We start from the raw sequence: 13,046 nt of genomic DNA on the forward strand, positions 1-13,046 counted from the left end.
TATCCCATTGAAATAATTATTATTTCCGCAGAAAGGTAGACTGGGAAGCATTTCAGAGATTTACTCAGGCTCTTGAGGAAATGCCCCGTATCTTTATGGTGTTATTTTTAATGCACACTAAAACTTCTTTAAGAATTATCTCTTGTGGGGCGCCTGGGTGGTTCAGTGGGTTAAAGCTTCTGCCTTCAGCTCAGGTCATGATCCCAGGGTCTTGGGATCAAGCCCTGCGTCGGGTTCTCTGCTCGGCGGGGAGCCTGCCTCCTCCTTTCTCTCTCTCTGCCTGCCTCTCTGCCTGCTTGTGAGCTCTCTCTGTCAAAAAAAAAAAAAAAAAAAAAAAAAAAAAAAAAATCCTCTCCTGCCATCTCTCACCCTCAAGGTCTTTCTGACACTTAGGAAGAAGCAGGAAGACAAAACTGTCCTCTCTCTGTGTGTGCACTAACAGTGTCCAGCATCCGTCTCTGAAGTGGCTTCTCGTTCCCCCTCCACTGTTTGAGATCAGGGTTCAGGTACCCTTGGTGGCTTCTGAAATGCTTCTCCTTTTGCTCAGTGGTTTTGGGCTTCTGCACAGCTCAAAACCAAATTCAGCAAACAGAGGAGCAGAGAGATTGAAGAGATGACTGTTCGCTGTTGTTTCTCTGCATGGTCAAGTGTGTTCTGCGAGCGAGAGGAATGTGTGTTCGGATGGGTCGAGGAGGGCCCCTTTATGGAGAAGGGAAGGAGAGGAAAAGAGAAGGTGTTGGTGAAAACATGAGATCCTATGAACATGTTGAGTCTAGGTTGCTTTTTGATAGTCTAGGGAAGCTGTTCAGGAGCTGCCTTGTGAGAGTAATTGTTAAATTTTCAAAAAAAAATTCAAACATGGCCACTAAAAAGTTTAAACTGTATAAATGTACAGTTAAATTATATTACATGTACAGTTAAATAAATTATATTATAAACAAAGGTAATAAATACACTCAAAACTTGCCACCACCTGTATTTTACTATTATCTATGAAGTTCCAAGTCTACTCTAACAGTATGGTGGAGATACCAAATAAAGGCATGCAACTATGCCTTTCTTGCCTTCAGTGACATGAGACTGGTAGCTGGAAATCAGCCACATTTGCAGTATTTAAACTACAAAAATTGGTAAAAGGTATGAATCAAGGCCTTCCCCTCCCCAACAGCCATTAACTAAATACTTGCCACCACATCACTAAGAGACTACTGGGTAAGTAAGTCTGGCCCCAGGAGACAGATCTGCACTGGAGATACTCCTTTGGAAGGAACCAGAACGTACATGTGAGGTGGTGGGTTCATGGACTTACAACAAGGCCCCACACTTACGGACGTCCCCGTGTCTGGTTTAATGCTTTCCTGTTGCCATCTTGATATTCTTAATTTTTTTAACAAACGGCAGCAAGTTTTCATTTTGTGCTAGGGTGGTATAGGTGGTAGAGGGGTTTGGGTTGTCTGGGGGTTGCTTGGTTTATTGCCTTCTTTCCGTCAAAACAGGTTTTCTGCCTTATTTCCTTATTTGGTAGCATATTTGCACAGATAATCTCCCCATTCATTCCCTTAACCTGTGGGTTCTTTACAACTGGCTCACAGAATTCCCATCTCTTTTCTCTCTGTATTATTCTCTTCTCTTTGGTCTTCTTTGGAAAACCGTGAACTCTCCAGATATGAATGTATTAGGTAACCTTAATAAAAATGTTTCTGCTCCAGATTGCGATGTTTACGCATTCGCCTTGACATGGTGGTCAAGACAGTTCTGGAATCACAGAGAAGGAGGCTCGAACTTTTGTGTGTGACCCGAGGTAAGTTTCTTTGGTTTCCTCATCAGAAGAAAAGAATAATGCTTGCTTCTGAAGGTTATTGTGAGCATTCAAGGAGACAGTGTAATCAAGATCCTAACGCAGTGCTGGCTACATAGAAAACATTCCATTAATAGCAGTTATTAAATATATTATGTATATCATATATATTATCAATGCTACTTCTGTTCATATATGATGCGTTAGGAACAGTCAGTAATGAAGTCTGCACCAGCAAGGAGAATTCAAGGACACTTTTCCTGGCCTCACAATACGTATGTCCCAGAGTGGCTTGGCCAACACTCAAGATACTGCAGGAGGCCGTCTTCATCGCTGTATCACCAACCTCTAGCATAGCGCCTGGCACACAGGGGGCGTTCATTTATATTACGACTGCACGGTAACGCCACCGGGCGCCCCTCCATTCCCCCCACCCCCGCAAGCCCTAACTTCTCCACTGTATCTGGGGAGGCCCCGGGCAAAGCCCAAGGGACCCGGGCGCGCGCCAGGCCTCGTTGGCGGACGCGGCTCCGCGCGTGGCTGCAGTCGCCATGGAAACGGCGAGAAGTAACAAGTCCATCCCTCCCCCCCGCCCCCCGGGGGGTGAGGGAGGCCCGCGGAGGCAACGGCAGCGGAGGAACAGCGGCAGAGCCACGCCGCCCCCGAGTTCAGCGCGGTGCCAGCCGAACCGCTGCGCCGCGCCCCCGCCCGGCCCTCGCCCTCCCCCAGCCGGCCCTCGAGTGCCGCCAGGTACCCCCGCGGGGGCCGCGTCCCCGGGGACCCCACCCGCTGCCTCCCGCCCTGGGACCCGGTGGCGCGCCGCGGGGTTCAAACGGTACCCGGGGACCTTCGCCCGCTCTGGCGCTGGTGGTCGCCGGTGGGGCCAGGGGTCCCGGAAGCTCGAGCCTCCCCCGAGGCCCCCCTTTTCTCCCTCAACGCACATTAGAGTATTATTTTTCGGCAAATAAGCATGTGGGCAATTCGAGCCAGACTCTCCATTGCTTTCATTTGGGGAGCAAGCAGGAGAGGAAGGGGTTAGGGTCAAAGCGAGAACGGGCAAGCGTTTGCAAGGGTCCCGCGACTAGGAAGTGAGACATGGAGTTGGAGCGTCCTTGCCCTTCGTGTGTGCGTGGAAGTGCGCGCGCTCACCTCTCCCTCCGGCGGCGCCTCGGCTCCCCGGCGTGAAGACCCTCGCGCGCTCGCGTCCCGGGGCGGCTCGACCTGGGCTCTGCCCCGAGCGTGCGAAGCAGGGGTGCTGCGCGCACGGAGAGCTCTGATTGGCTGTGCAGACTGTGGGGAGCCCGCCGGACGTGCACGGCGCGCCCCGCAGCCCGCAAGGTCCCCGCAGCCCGCAGGGTCCCCGCAGCCCGCAGGGTCCCCGCAGGGTGAAGCCGGGCGCTCAGTCCGCGCTCCGCCTTTTTTTTTTTTTTTTTCTTTTTCTTTCTTTCTTTTTTTAACCGCGGGCTTGTGTGTTTCGCGTTGGTTTCAGCAGGCGACCCCGCGGGGTGCGCGCCGCGAGGCATCTGGGCAGAGAGGCACCTCCCCTGAGAAGCCCGCAGGGCGACGTCCCGCGGGAAGATGAGCGGCACAGGCGCCAGGTCCAGCCACCTGTCCCAGCCGGTCGTGAAGAGCGTGCTGGTGTACCGCAACGGGGACCCCTTCTTCGCGGGGCGTCGCGTCGTCATTCACGAGAAGAAGGTGTCCAGCTTCGACGTCTTTCTGAAGGAGGTGACGGGCGGCGTCCAGGCGCCCTTTGGGGCGGTCAGGAACATCTACACCCCGCGGAGCGGGCACCGCATCCGGAAGCTAGACCAGATCCAGAGCGGGGGCAACTACGTGGCTGGGGGCCAGGAAGCCTTCAAGAAGCTCAAGTGAGTCCGTCTGTCCCCTCTGCCCACCGCTGAAGGTCGTCGCCTGAGCAAAGGAGTGAGCCCCGCCTCGCCCACCCGCCGGGTGACCAGAGGCTGGGGCTGCGCGGGTGGATACCTCTCGGGCTCCCGCTGCGGCTGGGGTGGGGGGTTATGTGTGACTGGGGATGCAGGAGGAACAGGAATCTTAGAAAAGTATTCGGTGACCAGACTGGACACTTGAGCGTTTTCCGTTTTTTTTTTTTTTTTTTTCTTTCCTCTTGTTTTCTTTTTCCTTTTTCTTGACACATGTTTTTTGAGTTTAAATAACGGCTTCTTAAAAATTATTTTGAACTATTGGATAGTATGTAATCACCGGAGGAGAAAATTGCTTTCTGCCCTTCCCCTCACCCCACCTGCTTAAATTCTTCCAAATTTTCATTTCAGGTAGAACTGACCACGCCCCACTGCTGTGACCCTCCTCCCACCACCTGCATGTTTACGCTATTAGCATAATGCTTGGAAAAGCTTATTGGCTTATGGTATCTGCCTATATGTCTGTCTGTAGGTACTTGATGGCCAGACCTTCAAGTGCAGGGGGTCAGTCTGCTTATTCCCAGTTCCTGGCAGAAATCTCACTCATACAGGTGGTCAGTGAGTTCGCAAGCTGTGCTTAGATCTGCGAAAAGAACAAAGATGAGCTAGATGTGACTCCTTGTCTTTAAGAGTTTGAGATCTAGCAGGAGAGAGACCACATGCACACTGATCATTTTAATGCAAAGTAGAAAGGAATAAATGGAATTAGAAAAATAAAATTATGTGGAAGTTCACAGTTGAGGGACATTGTTTCTGGTGGGGGTGGGTGTTGGAGGATAGGTAGAATTTAATATTCCACACTTTTATTTTTACAACTTTATTGAGATATATTTCTCACAACATAGACTTTACTTATTTCAGTCATCTTTAGGAGGTTCATGGAGTTGTGCAACCATCACTACGAACTAATAATGTTAGCACATTTCTAACACTCCAGAACAAAACCCCAGTTTCCCCTTCTCCACATCCTCTGGGAATTGCTGATCTACTTACTCTCTGTGTCTAGGGATTTGTCCGTTCTGGATATGTCACACCGATGGAATCATACAATATGTAGCCTTTGGTGTTTCTGCCCTTTTTCACTTGGTATGAAGCTTCCCAGACTCATCCAAGTTGTAGTGTGTATCAACACTTCATTCTTTGTCTTGTTGAAGAATACCCCGTGGTTATGGCTATGCCACATTTTGGTCATCCATTGAGAGGCATGTGGGTTGTTTCACTTTGGGCTATTATGAAATAATGCTGCTGGAGGCAATTGTGTACAAGTTTTCATTTTTCTTGGTTATATACCTAGGAGTGGATTACTGGATCGCATGGAAACTTTATGTTTCATAGTTGTTATTACAATGTTTTCATTGAAATTTGGCTTGGGCCTCAGGATAGCAAAAACGTATCCTTATTGCCAAGTCTAGACTTGTGAATTCTAATTTTCACTATATAGAAATATTTTCCCAAATATCCCCAATGTTGTCACATTCACTTTTCTTTTCTGAATCTGCTTTAACTGAGTTCTGAGTGTTCTGCTTTTTTTGCTCTGCTAGACATTGTTTTTAATGTGAGATGACAGATGCATTTGGAAACCTCCTTCAGCACACTTTGGCTAACTAACTTCATGGATAAGAACTAGATGGAGCCATGTGCTTCAAAGATACTTAACACTTAAAAATCAGGAGACATGAGGCTGAGCTCTTTCTTAGCTGTGTATCTTTGGGCAAGGCACTTGCCTCAGCAAGTCAGCCTCCTGATACCTACAAGGAGCATAACCATGCTTAAATCATGGTCTTGTTAGGAAAGTGAGTGCGATGGATGTGAGCATGCTTTGTAAACATCAAAATGTCATAGAATTACAAAGGATCACTATGTCCATATACAATACATGTTTCGTCATGTATCTTGTTGATTTTTTAAAAACATTATTTATTTATTTGACCCAGAGAGGGAGTTCAGAAGTAGGCAGAGAGAGGGGGAGGCAGGCTCCCTGCTGAGCAGAGAGCCCAATACAGGGCTGGATCCCAGGACCCTGAGATCATGACCTTAGCCAAAGGCAGAGGCTTAACCCACTGAGCCACCCAGGCACTCCAGGTCTAAGACTCACTTTTGTAACTCCTATTCTCTTTTGTTTATTTGGCCCTACTGACTCAAAAGATAAAAACAGGTCCAGTTCCAAACCAAAGAGGAAGTGTATTTCAAGTCATTCTTTATATGGATATAAGAGATTTGCATGGTAATCTTTGCTTTTAACTCATATACAAAAAAACTCCCGAGTTTGTTATAACAGTTTCCATGGTTAGTTTTCCATGCTGACAGGTGAACAGTTTATTTATTTCTGTTCAAGTATAATCTATGGTTTTAATGATAAGCCCTGAAGATTTAAATGCTGAATATGTTGGAAATTTAGCAGTCGCAAGTTTACATAACAAATGGGGCAACCGGCCAAAGAAAAGAAAGCCCAGAAGATATCGAGGGTAATTTATGTCATTTGGACCCTAAGCGATGTTTGGGAACTTAGCAATGGTAGAAAAAAATACTCAAATGAAAATGATCAACTTCCTTCTTGAATTTCTTTGACTCAGGGTTTTCCTAAAATTTTTGAAACCATAGTTAAACTTGAGGTAGCTATTCAACCTTTATTTTGTAGTGGAGAATTCTAGAGATAGCTATTTTCCTTAAAGCTTTCCTGTGTGGAAGTTTTGGAAGTTGACTCTACTTCATTAATTTTGTGGGTCTGAGATCACTTTTCTGCAAATGGCAGTAAAGCTGTTTTGCTCTTGAGTCAGAAATCAGTCCCTGCAGATTTGCAAAAGAGCCATTTTACTGCTAAACAAAGGGAGTTTTGCACTGTCTTATGTAAACACAGTTCATGTAAGAAAAATGTGAATTTCCAGTGGTACTGATTAACTAAAGCATTCTATCAAAAAATGCAAACAACAATAACAAAACACAGATAAAATTAATTCTAATATAAACTCTGTTTTTGGCAACTCGGCACTGATGGTGGTTGAGGTATCTTTGCATCTATGGTTATAAATTAAAGGCTAGATTTACACTTATTTTTATATTAAAACATTTATTCACCACCTGCTATGCGTGAAGGACAGTGGAACCTGATCGCAGTGATGGCCTCGGGGCCTGAGGTTGACACAAATGTGGTTTTCAGCTTGTACTCACACTATAGCTAAAGAGGATCACTAGCTAATATTAGAGCAAGTAGTAATGTGGTAATAGGGGTCTCCAGAGGTTAACGAGGCCATCCATGTGCATTTTAGCTGAACCAATGCCTAAACATCCCCGTGGCTGATCATTTCCATATCATGAAAGTGTTTTCATAGGGAAGAAGATTCCCCCCCTTCACAGATGGTCTAATGCATGCTGTCAGGACTTCCTTTGTTGTGTTTTTTGTTTTGTTTTTTAGATTTTATGTATTTATGAGAGAGAGAAAGAGAGCAAGAGAGAAAATCTGAAGCAGACCCCAAGCTGAGCCCAGAGCCTGCTGTGGGGCTCGATCCCACGATTGTGAGATCATGACCTGAGCCAAAACCAGGAGTTGTCAGATGCTTAACCGACTGAGCCACCTGGCACCCCAGTACTTTGTTTTGACCTAAAAGCTGTGACAAATGAAACTGTTAAGGACCTGTACACACAAACCACTCTTTCTATCACAACTGGTATTAGAAGGGGCATCTGGGTGACTCAGTCAGTTAAGTGTTTGTCTTTGGCTTAGGTCATAATCCAGGGTCCTGGGATTGAGCCCCGCATCGAGGTCTCTGCTCCATGGGAAGCCTGCTTCCCCCTCTCCCACTCCCCCTGCTTGTGTTCCTTCTCTCGCTGTGTCTCTGTCAAATAAATAAATAACTAAATAATCTTTTTAAAAAAAAGGTGTAAGTCAATGGAATACTATGCAGCCATCAAAAGAAATGAAATCTTGCCATTTGCGACGACGTGGATGGAACTAGAGGGTATCATGCTTAGCGAAATAAGTCAATCGGAGAAAGACAACTATCATATGATCTCCCTGATATGAGGGAGAGGAGATGCAACATGGGGGGTTGAGGGGGTAGGAGAAGAGTAAATGAAACAAGATGGGATTGGGAGGGAGACAAACCATAAATGACTCTTAATCTCACTAAACAAACTGAGGGTTGATGGGGGAGGGGGTTGGGAGAGGGGGTGGGGTTATTGATATCGGGGAGGGTATGTGCTATGGTGAGTGTTGTGAAGTGTGTAAACCTGGCGATTCGCAGACCTGTACCCCTGGGGATAAAAATATATGTTTATAAAGCTGTAAAAAAAAAAAAAAAAAAAAGAAAGAAAGGATGAATACCCAAGTTTTGTAGCAACATGGACGGGACTGGAAGAGATTATGCTGAGTGAAATAAGTCAAGCAGAGAGAGTCAATTATCATATGGTTTCACTTATTTGTGGAGCATAACAAATAGCATGGAGGACAAGGGGAGATGGAGAGGAGAAGGGAGTTGAGGGAAATTGGAAGGGGAGGTGAACCATGAGAGACTATGGACTCTGAAAAACGATCTGAGAATTTTGAAGGGGTGGGGGGTGGGAGGTTGGGGGCACCAGGTGGTGGGTATTGTAGAGGGCACAGATTGCATGGAGCACTGGGTGTGGTGCAAAAATAATGAATACTGTTATGCTGAAAAAATAAAAAAATTAAAAAAAAAAAAGGTGTAAGAATTAGTAATACTGCATAGATAGGGGCCAACCATTGTGGGGAAAAACGTTTCCTTGAAGAAGTGTGTGTTTCTAAGACTTCAGTGTCATTGATGTTGGGAGAAGACATGGACCGGCTCTGGTGGGTGATGCTCAGGGCAGTTCCTAATTCCCTCATTGCTTTTAATTGGTAACTATTTTTTGCTTTAGGCCTAAGCATTGCCTATGGCTTGCTTTACGTCTTAATAATTTTTAATAAGAAATTTACATAACTAACTCAAAAGCAACAAAAGGAACCTTACTGTTTTGTTTTCCTCCCACAGTTACTTGGACATAGGAGAGATGAAGAGGAGACCTATGGAAGTTGTTAATACAGAGGTAATGCCAGTGACACTTGGAAGACTCCAGTAAATCACAGTGCCATTTTTGTATTTCTTACTGCATATCTTAGAACTTGGATGACATTCTAATCATTTATAGACAAAAGGATGCATTTTTCAGTCTTTTGCTTATGCTATAGCTAAAGGATGACCACTGGTTAGAATCAGTAGCAAGTAGTGGAAAGTATACCAGGGCACTGGTTTTGGATGGAATTTTATTTGAAGGATACACAACTGTTCAAGGTCAGCTACCTTGCTGGAAATTGGTGACCAAGGCCAAATTTCTGCGCTGGAATTTGAGGTGTGTGAGTTCTTTAAACGTGAGCATATGTTTCTCTGGGCTCTAGGTGTCTGAGGAGGAAGTTGGCAACGTGCAACAGATGTGCAGTAAATTTTTCAATGACCCTTTCTTGCAAAGATCATCCTTCGTGGGGGAAGTGTTCCCAAGGGCTCTCATTTAAGTGCCGAGTGTTCTGCTGAGGAGCAGTAGCGCCTAGTGTCTCTTACCTGTGGGTCTGTGCACCTGCTCCCAGACAAGGTTCTGACTGGTGGCGCACATCTTACCAGTGAGAAACCCACCCCTTCCCTCCGACTAGGAGACTGCGTTTCTTCTGCTGTATTTCTCCCTGGTGATTCCCTCGTCTTCTCCTTTCTTCCAACTGCATCTCCTTTCTTCCAACTTCCCCGCTGTCACCTTCCATTTTTTCTCAGCCCTTCTCCACAAAGCCTTCCAGAAGAGATAAAGAGAAAGAAGTGGAAGAAATTTGGGCATGCCGGGGAGATGGGAGAGGTGGTGGGAAGCAGCATGTCTGAGCTCCTCGACTCCCCAAGCCCCGCTCCTCCCTGAGGCCCGCTGTCCCCCTTCTGTCCTCCAACCCTGCCTCCCAGTCTAGACATGGATGCATTCATTCCCCTCCCCCTGCATTCCCTGGTCTCGATTTTCAACACAGAGAGAGCTCCCTCCCGAAGTCCACACCAGGACCCACCAAATGCCCACTTTGAGCAAGAGAAGCCCCTCCTTTCACTGCCAGAAAGGGAGAGTTTTGGGGTTCCTGGAATCCCCAAAGGGAAGTGTGAATGCATTTTCTCATCAAGATACCACTTGAGCTCTCAGTTCTACTGTATTATTCCTGTTGTTTGAAGGAGAGGACTAGATTTCTGAGCTGTTCTGAGAACCTTCTATGTGTGTAATTCTTACTGGGGGATATACCTCTCTCTTTTCCACGACTGGTGTACAATGTAACCTTTAGAACGCAACAAGTTTAAGGTTAGAGGACTATCTGTATTCTGAGAACAGACTTGATGGACACCGGCCTTTCACAAAAACCATAGATGCTATTTTCTTGATCGGAGGTGGTGATTTCATTTAGCATTTGTGTCTACCGAGAAAAGGTGGCACCCCTTTGTCAAAGGCTATTGATGACCCGCTGTTGTTTGGAAGAAGGTAACATATCTTATTCCCAGTCACAAGGAAGGGTTCAGAGAATTCTTGAAGTGGGTCTAGAACATGCTTACATGGAATCGGAGGGTGGACAGTAGGTTCAAGGGGGGATCTGCCAGTGCAGTAGGAACACAGACCATGCTTATTCAGAGATGTTCCGGTATAAAGGGTGAGTAACGTTACTTATCAAAATTGGGGTATTTCCCTCAAAACTGAGATAATGTCATACTGTCCATATTGTCTGTGTTGGGCTGTAACAAAGACCATCACACCGGTGCACCAGTCCGTTATCCTCGTAGCTTAAACATATTAATTCTAAGAATCCCCAGCCCGTGTTACTCCTAGAAAAACCCTTTATAGTTCAGAAGCGTTCTGCTGGGTGTGTGGCTTTGTGTCCTAGGTGCTGCGGCCCATTTGCGCATGTGGTAGGAAGCCAGGCCAGTGGGCGCTGGGAGTTAACAGCATTCCTTCCCTTCTCCCAGAGCTCCCGCACCCAAGTCCACAATATGATCTGGATGTTCTCTAGCTAGTTAATAATTTAGACACAATGGTATCCACTAGCTGACCACAGGTCACAGCAATGAGACTGTGTGTGTCACCTTGACATTTGAAGTCCTTTTGTGGTTTCCGTCATTGCTTTTCTGTTCCATGAGGCTCATCTTTGAAGAGACACTGAAAGGACAGCCAGGCCTGTTCCTCTTGCTCTTGGTGGCATCACCAGGACAGAGAAGGCAGAACTCTACTGACCTCTGTCACTAACCCTAAAGAAGTGCACGATATTATCTGGCCAAAACCTCAGACAGCAGGAGGAAAGGGGGAGAAGAAAAAGGAGAATACGTCTTAAAAACTGAGAAGGCATCTCTGTGGGGGTTAGCCCCTGCTCCAAGATGGGCAGCACAGCATGGTGGGTGCAGAGAAGATGTCCCTTGTCTGCCTATATGTGGGTCTTTCTTTTACTGATATCCAGATAAAGGAAGCTTCTAGACCAGGCGTACTCATGCTCCCAGTCCTCAGGCATTTTCTATAGCTGTCTTCTCATCTTTCTTCCGACACTCCCTCCATCAGTGGGGGTCTTAACAGGGACGGGTTGCTCATCTTCGGACCTTGGCACCTCATCTCTTATTTACGCCTTCTTGGGCCTCTGTTTGCTTCCTTCTCCCCTCCTCTCAGTCTAGGTGCAGATCTCTTGTGATCCTTCCACATTCCAAGTTAACTCACCAGCTTTTTTCTTTCCTCTGCCACCTAAGCAGGCTGTGTTTCCTCTGCCCTCCGGTGCTAGAAGCCTCTAATCTGCACAAAGGGTGCCTTTCCCCATCCTTACCGGCCCCACTGTGCTCTGGCCCTTTTGCTTTCCTGAAGGAGTTTCTCCTTGTTTCTGTACCTCATCTGCTTTGCCTTCACGGGACTGGACGCCTGTACCGCGCAGCACGTTGACAGGGCACTGGGGGCAAAGTTCAGCAAGACACACAGAGCCTCTCACCCCCGGGGAATTTAGAGTCTTGCTGAAAAGACAGATGTATGCCCATCTAGTACCAGACGATAAGTGATTGCATTTGATAGGGCTTCGATCCAGTTGTGTGGAGCTTTTGAAGGGGTCTTGACTCCATCATGTGCAGCGAAGGCTGAACTGCGGTTGTTCTGTGTTTCCCGTATAAATGGGATGTTACAAAAAAACCTAAAGCACTTCATGGCCAACATCTGTTTAGATTTTGTTGTGGGGATAAAATTAGCCATTGTTGAGCCTTTGTGTGATACATTATTGTGTCTCCAGTGTAATCTGGAGCTGTAGGAATGAATGTTATGACTTCACAAGGATTTATTGGCTGCCTGCTGTGTGCTAGGCTTTGTGCTTGTCCCCTGGGAGCCCAGCAACAAGGCGCTGTCCTCAGGGACTAGACCACTCTGTAGCCTCTCTTGCTTGCTCGGATGGATTTTAACTCCATTGGCAATGATCTTTGTTGAAGAACTTGTACATTGGTTTGATTCAAGGCCCTCATTTTGAGGGCTGAATGGTTTTTGCACTGAGTATCAGACTTCCCCATTGTTAAAGCTAGCTTGGTCTCCCAGGCCAGTTCAGGCTCGGGCCTTCGACCTTCCTTCTCGGCTTCCCCTGTCTTCTTCTCCCTGTGTCTGGTTCTTCTCTGCTCTACCCCGAATGCAAGTGTCCATCGACGTCTAATGCAGAACAACCCAGAGCTTTCTTTTCTTGACTCTTGCCACTCTGTGTTCTCAGAGCCAGCAGAAAAGATCATTTTTGCCCATTCCTCACATTCCTATTTCTGAAAAAAAAAAAAAAATGAAGGATCTGTTTGGGTTTCTCCTTGCTCTTTCTCATGTGCGAGCGGAGGCAGTAGACACACATGCACTTCATGACCGGCGGACGATCAGGCTTGCCTTGGTCTGAGTAATGTGCCCAAGAAAAAAGTACGCTCCCTCTAGTTTTGAGAACTGAGGCCTTAAAGAGAAATCTGCCAGTTAAACTCTGAGCTAGGACCCCAGTGAATGCATTTCTGAGGAAGTGGGATCCTCCTTGTTGGATGAGCCATCAGGTTGAATTCTCTCTTTTTTTCTTTTTTTAAAAGATTTTATTTATTTATTTATTTGAGAGAGAGAGAGAGAGAGAGAGAGAGAGAGCATGAGAGGGGGGAGGGTCAGAGGGAGAAGCAGACTCCCCGCAGAGCAGGGAGCCCGATGCGGGACTCCATCCTGGGACTCCAGGATCATGACCCGAGCTAAAGGCAGTCACCTAACCAACTGAGCCACCCAGGCACCCTGAATCCTCTTGAATCCACGTCCTTCATCTTAGATGTTCAATTATG

The 13,046-nt window shown here is 46.6% G+C and overlaps 1 protein-coding gene across 2 annotated transcripts in view; it reads left to right on the forward strand.

Annotated features, from left to right (window-relative positions):
- The first annotated feature begins 2,442 nt into the window (after nucleotides 1-2,442).
- The window catches only part of DCDC2 (doublecortin domain containing 2), a 139,448-nt gene continuing 128,844 nt past the window's right edge, over nucleotides 2,443-13,046 (forward strand). The window contains exons 1-3 of one of the 2 annotated variants that reach the window (XM_047734958.1): nucleotides 2,443-2,548; nucleotides 3,288-3,669; nucleotides 8,730-8,784. In XM_047734958.1, coding sequence (XP_047590914.1) covers nucleotides 3,377-3,669; nucleotides 8,730-8,784 — 348 coding nt within the window. In that variant the 5' untranslated portion in view covers nucleotides 2,443-2,548; nucleotides 3,288-3,376. The remainder of the gene's footprint in view (nucleotides 2,549-3,287; nucleotides 3,670-8,729; nucleotides 8,785-13,046) is intronic. The other variant, XM_047734957.1, reaches the window with a different exon arrangement.

The sequence above is a fragment of the Lutra lutra genome, chromosome 6 (assembly GCF_902655055.1).
Source record: "Lutra lutra chromosome 6, mLutLut1.2, whole genome shotgun sequence".
NCBI lineage: Eukaryota > Metazoa > Chordata > Mammalia > Carnivora > Mustelidae > Lutra > Lutra lutra.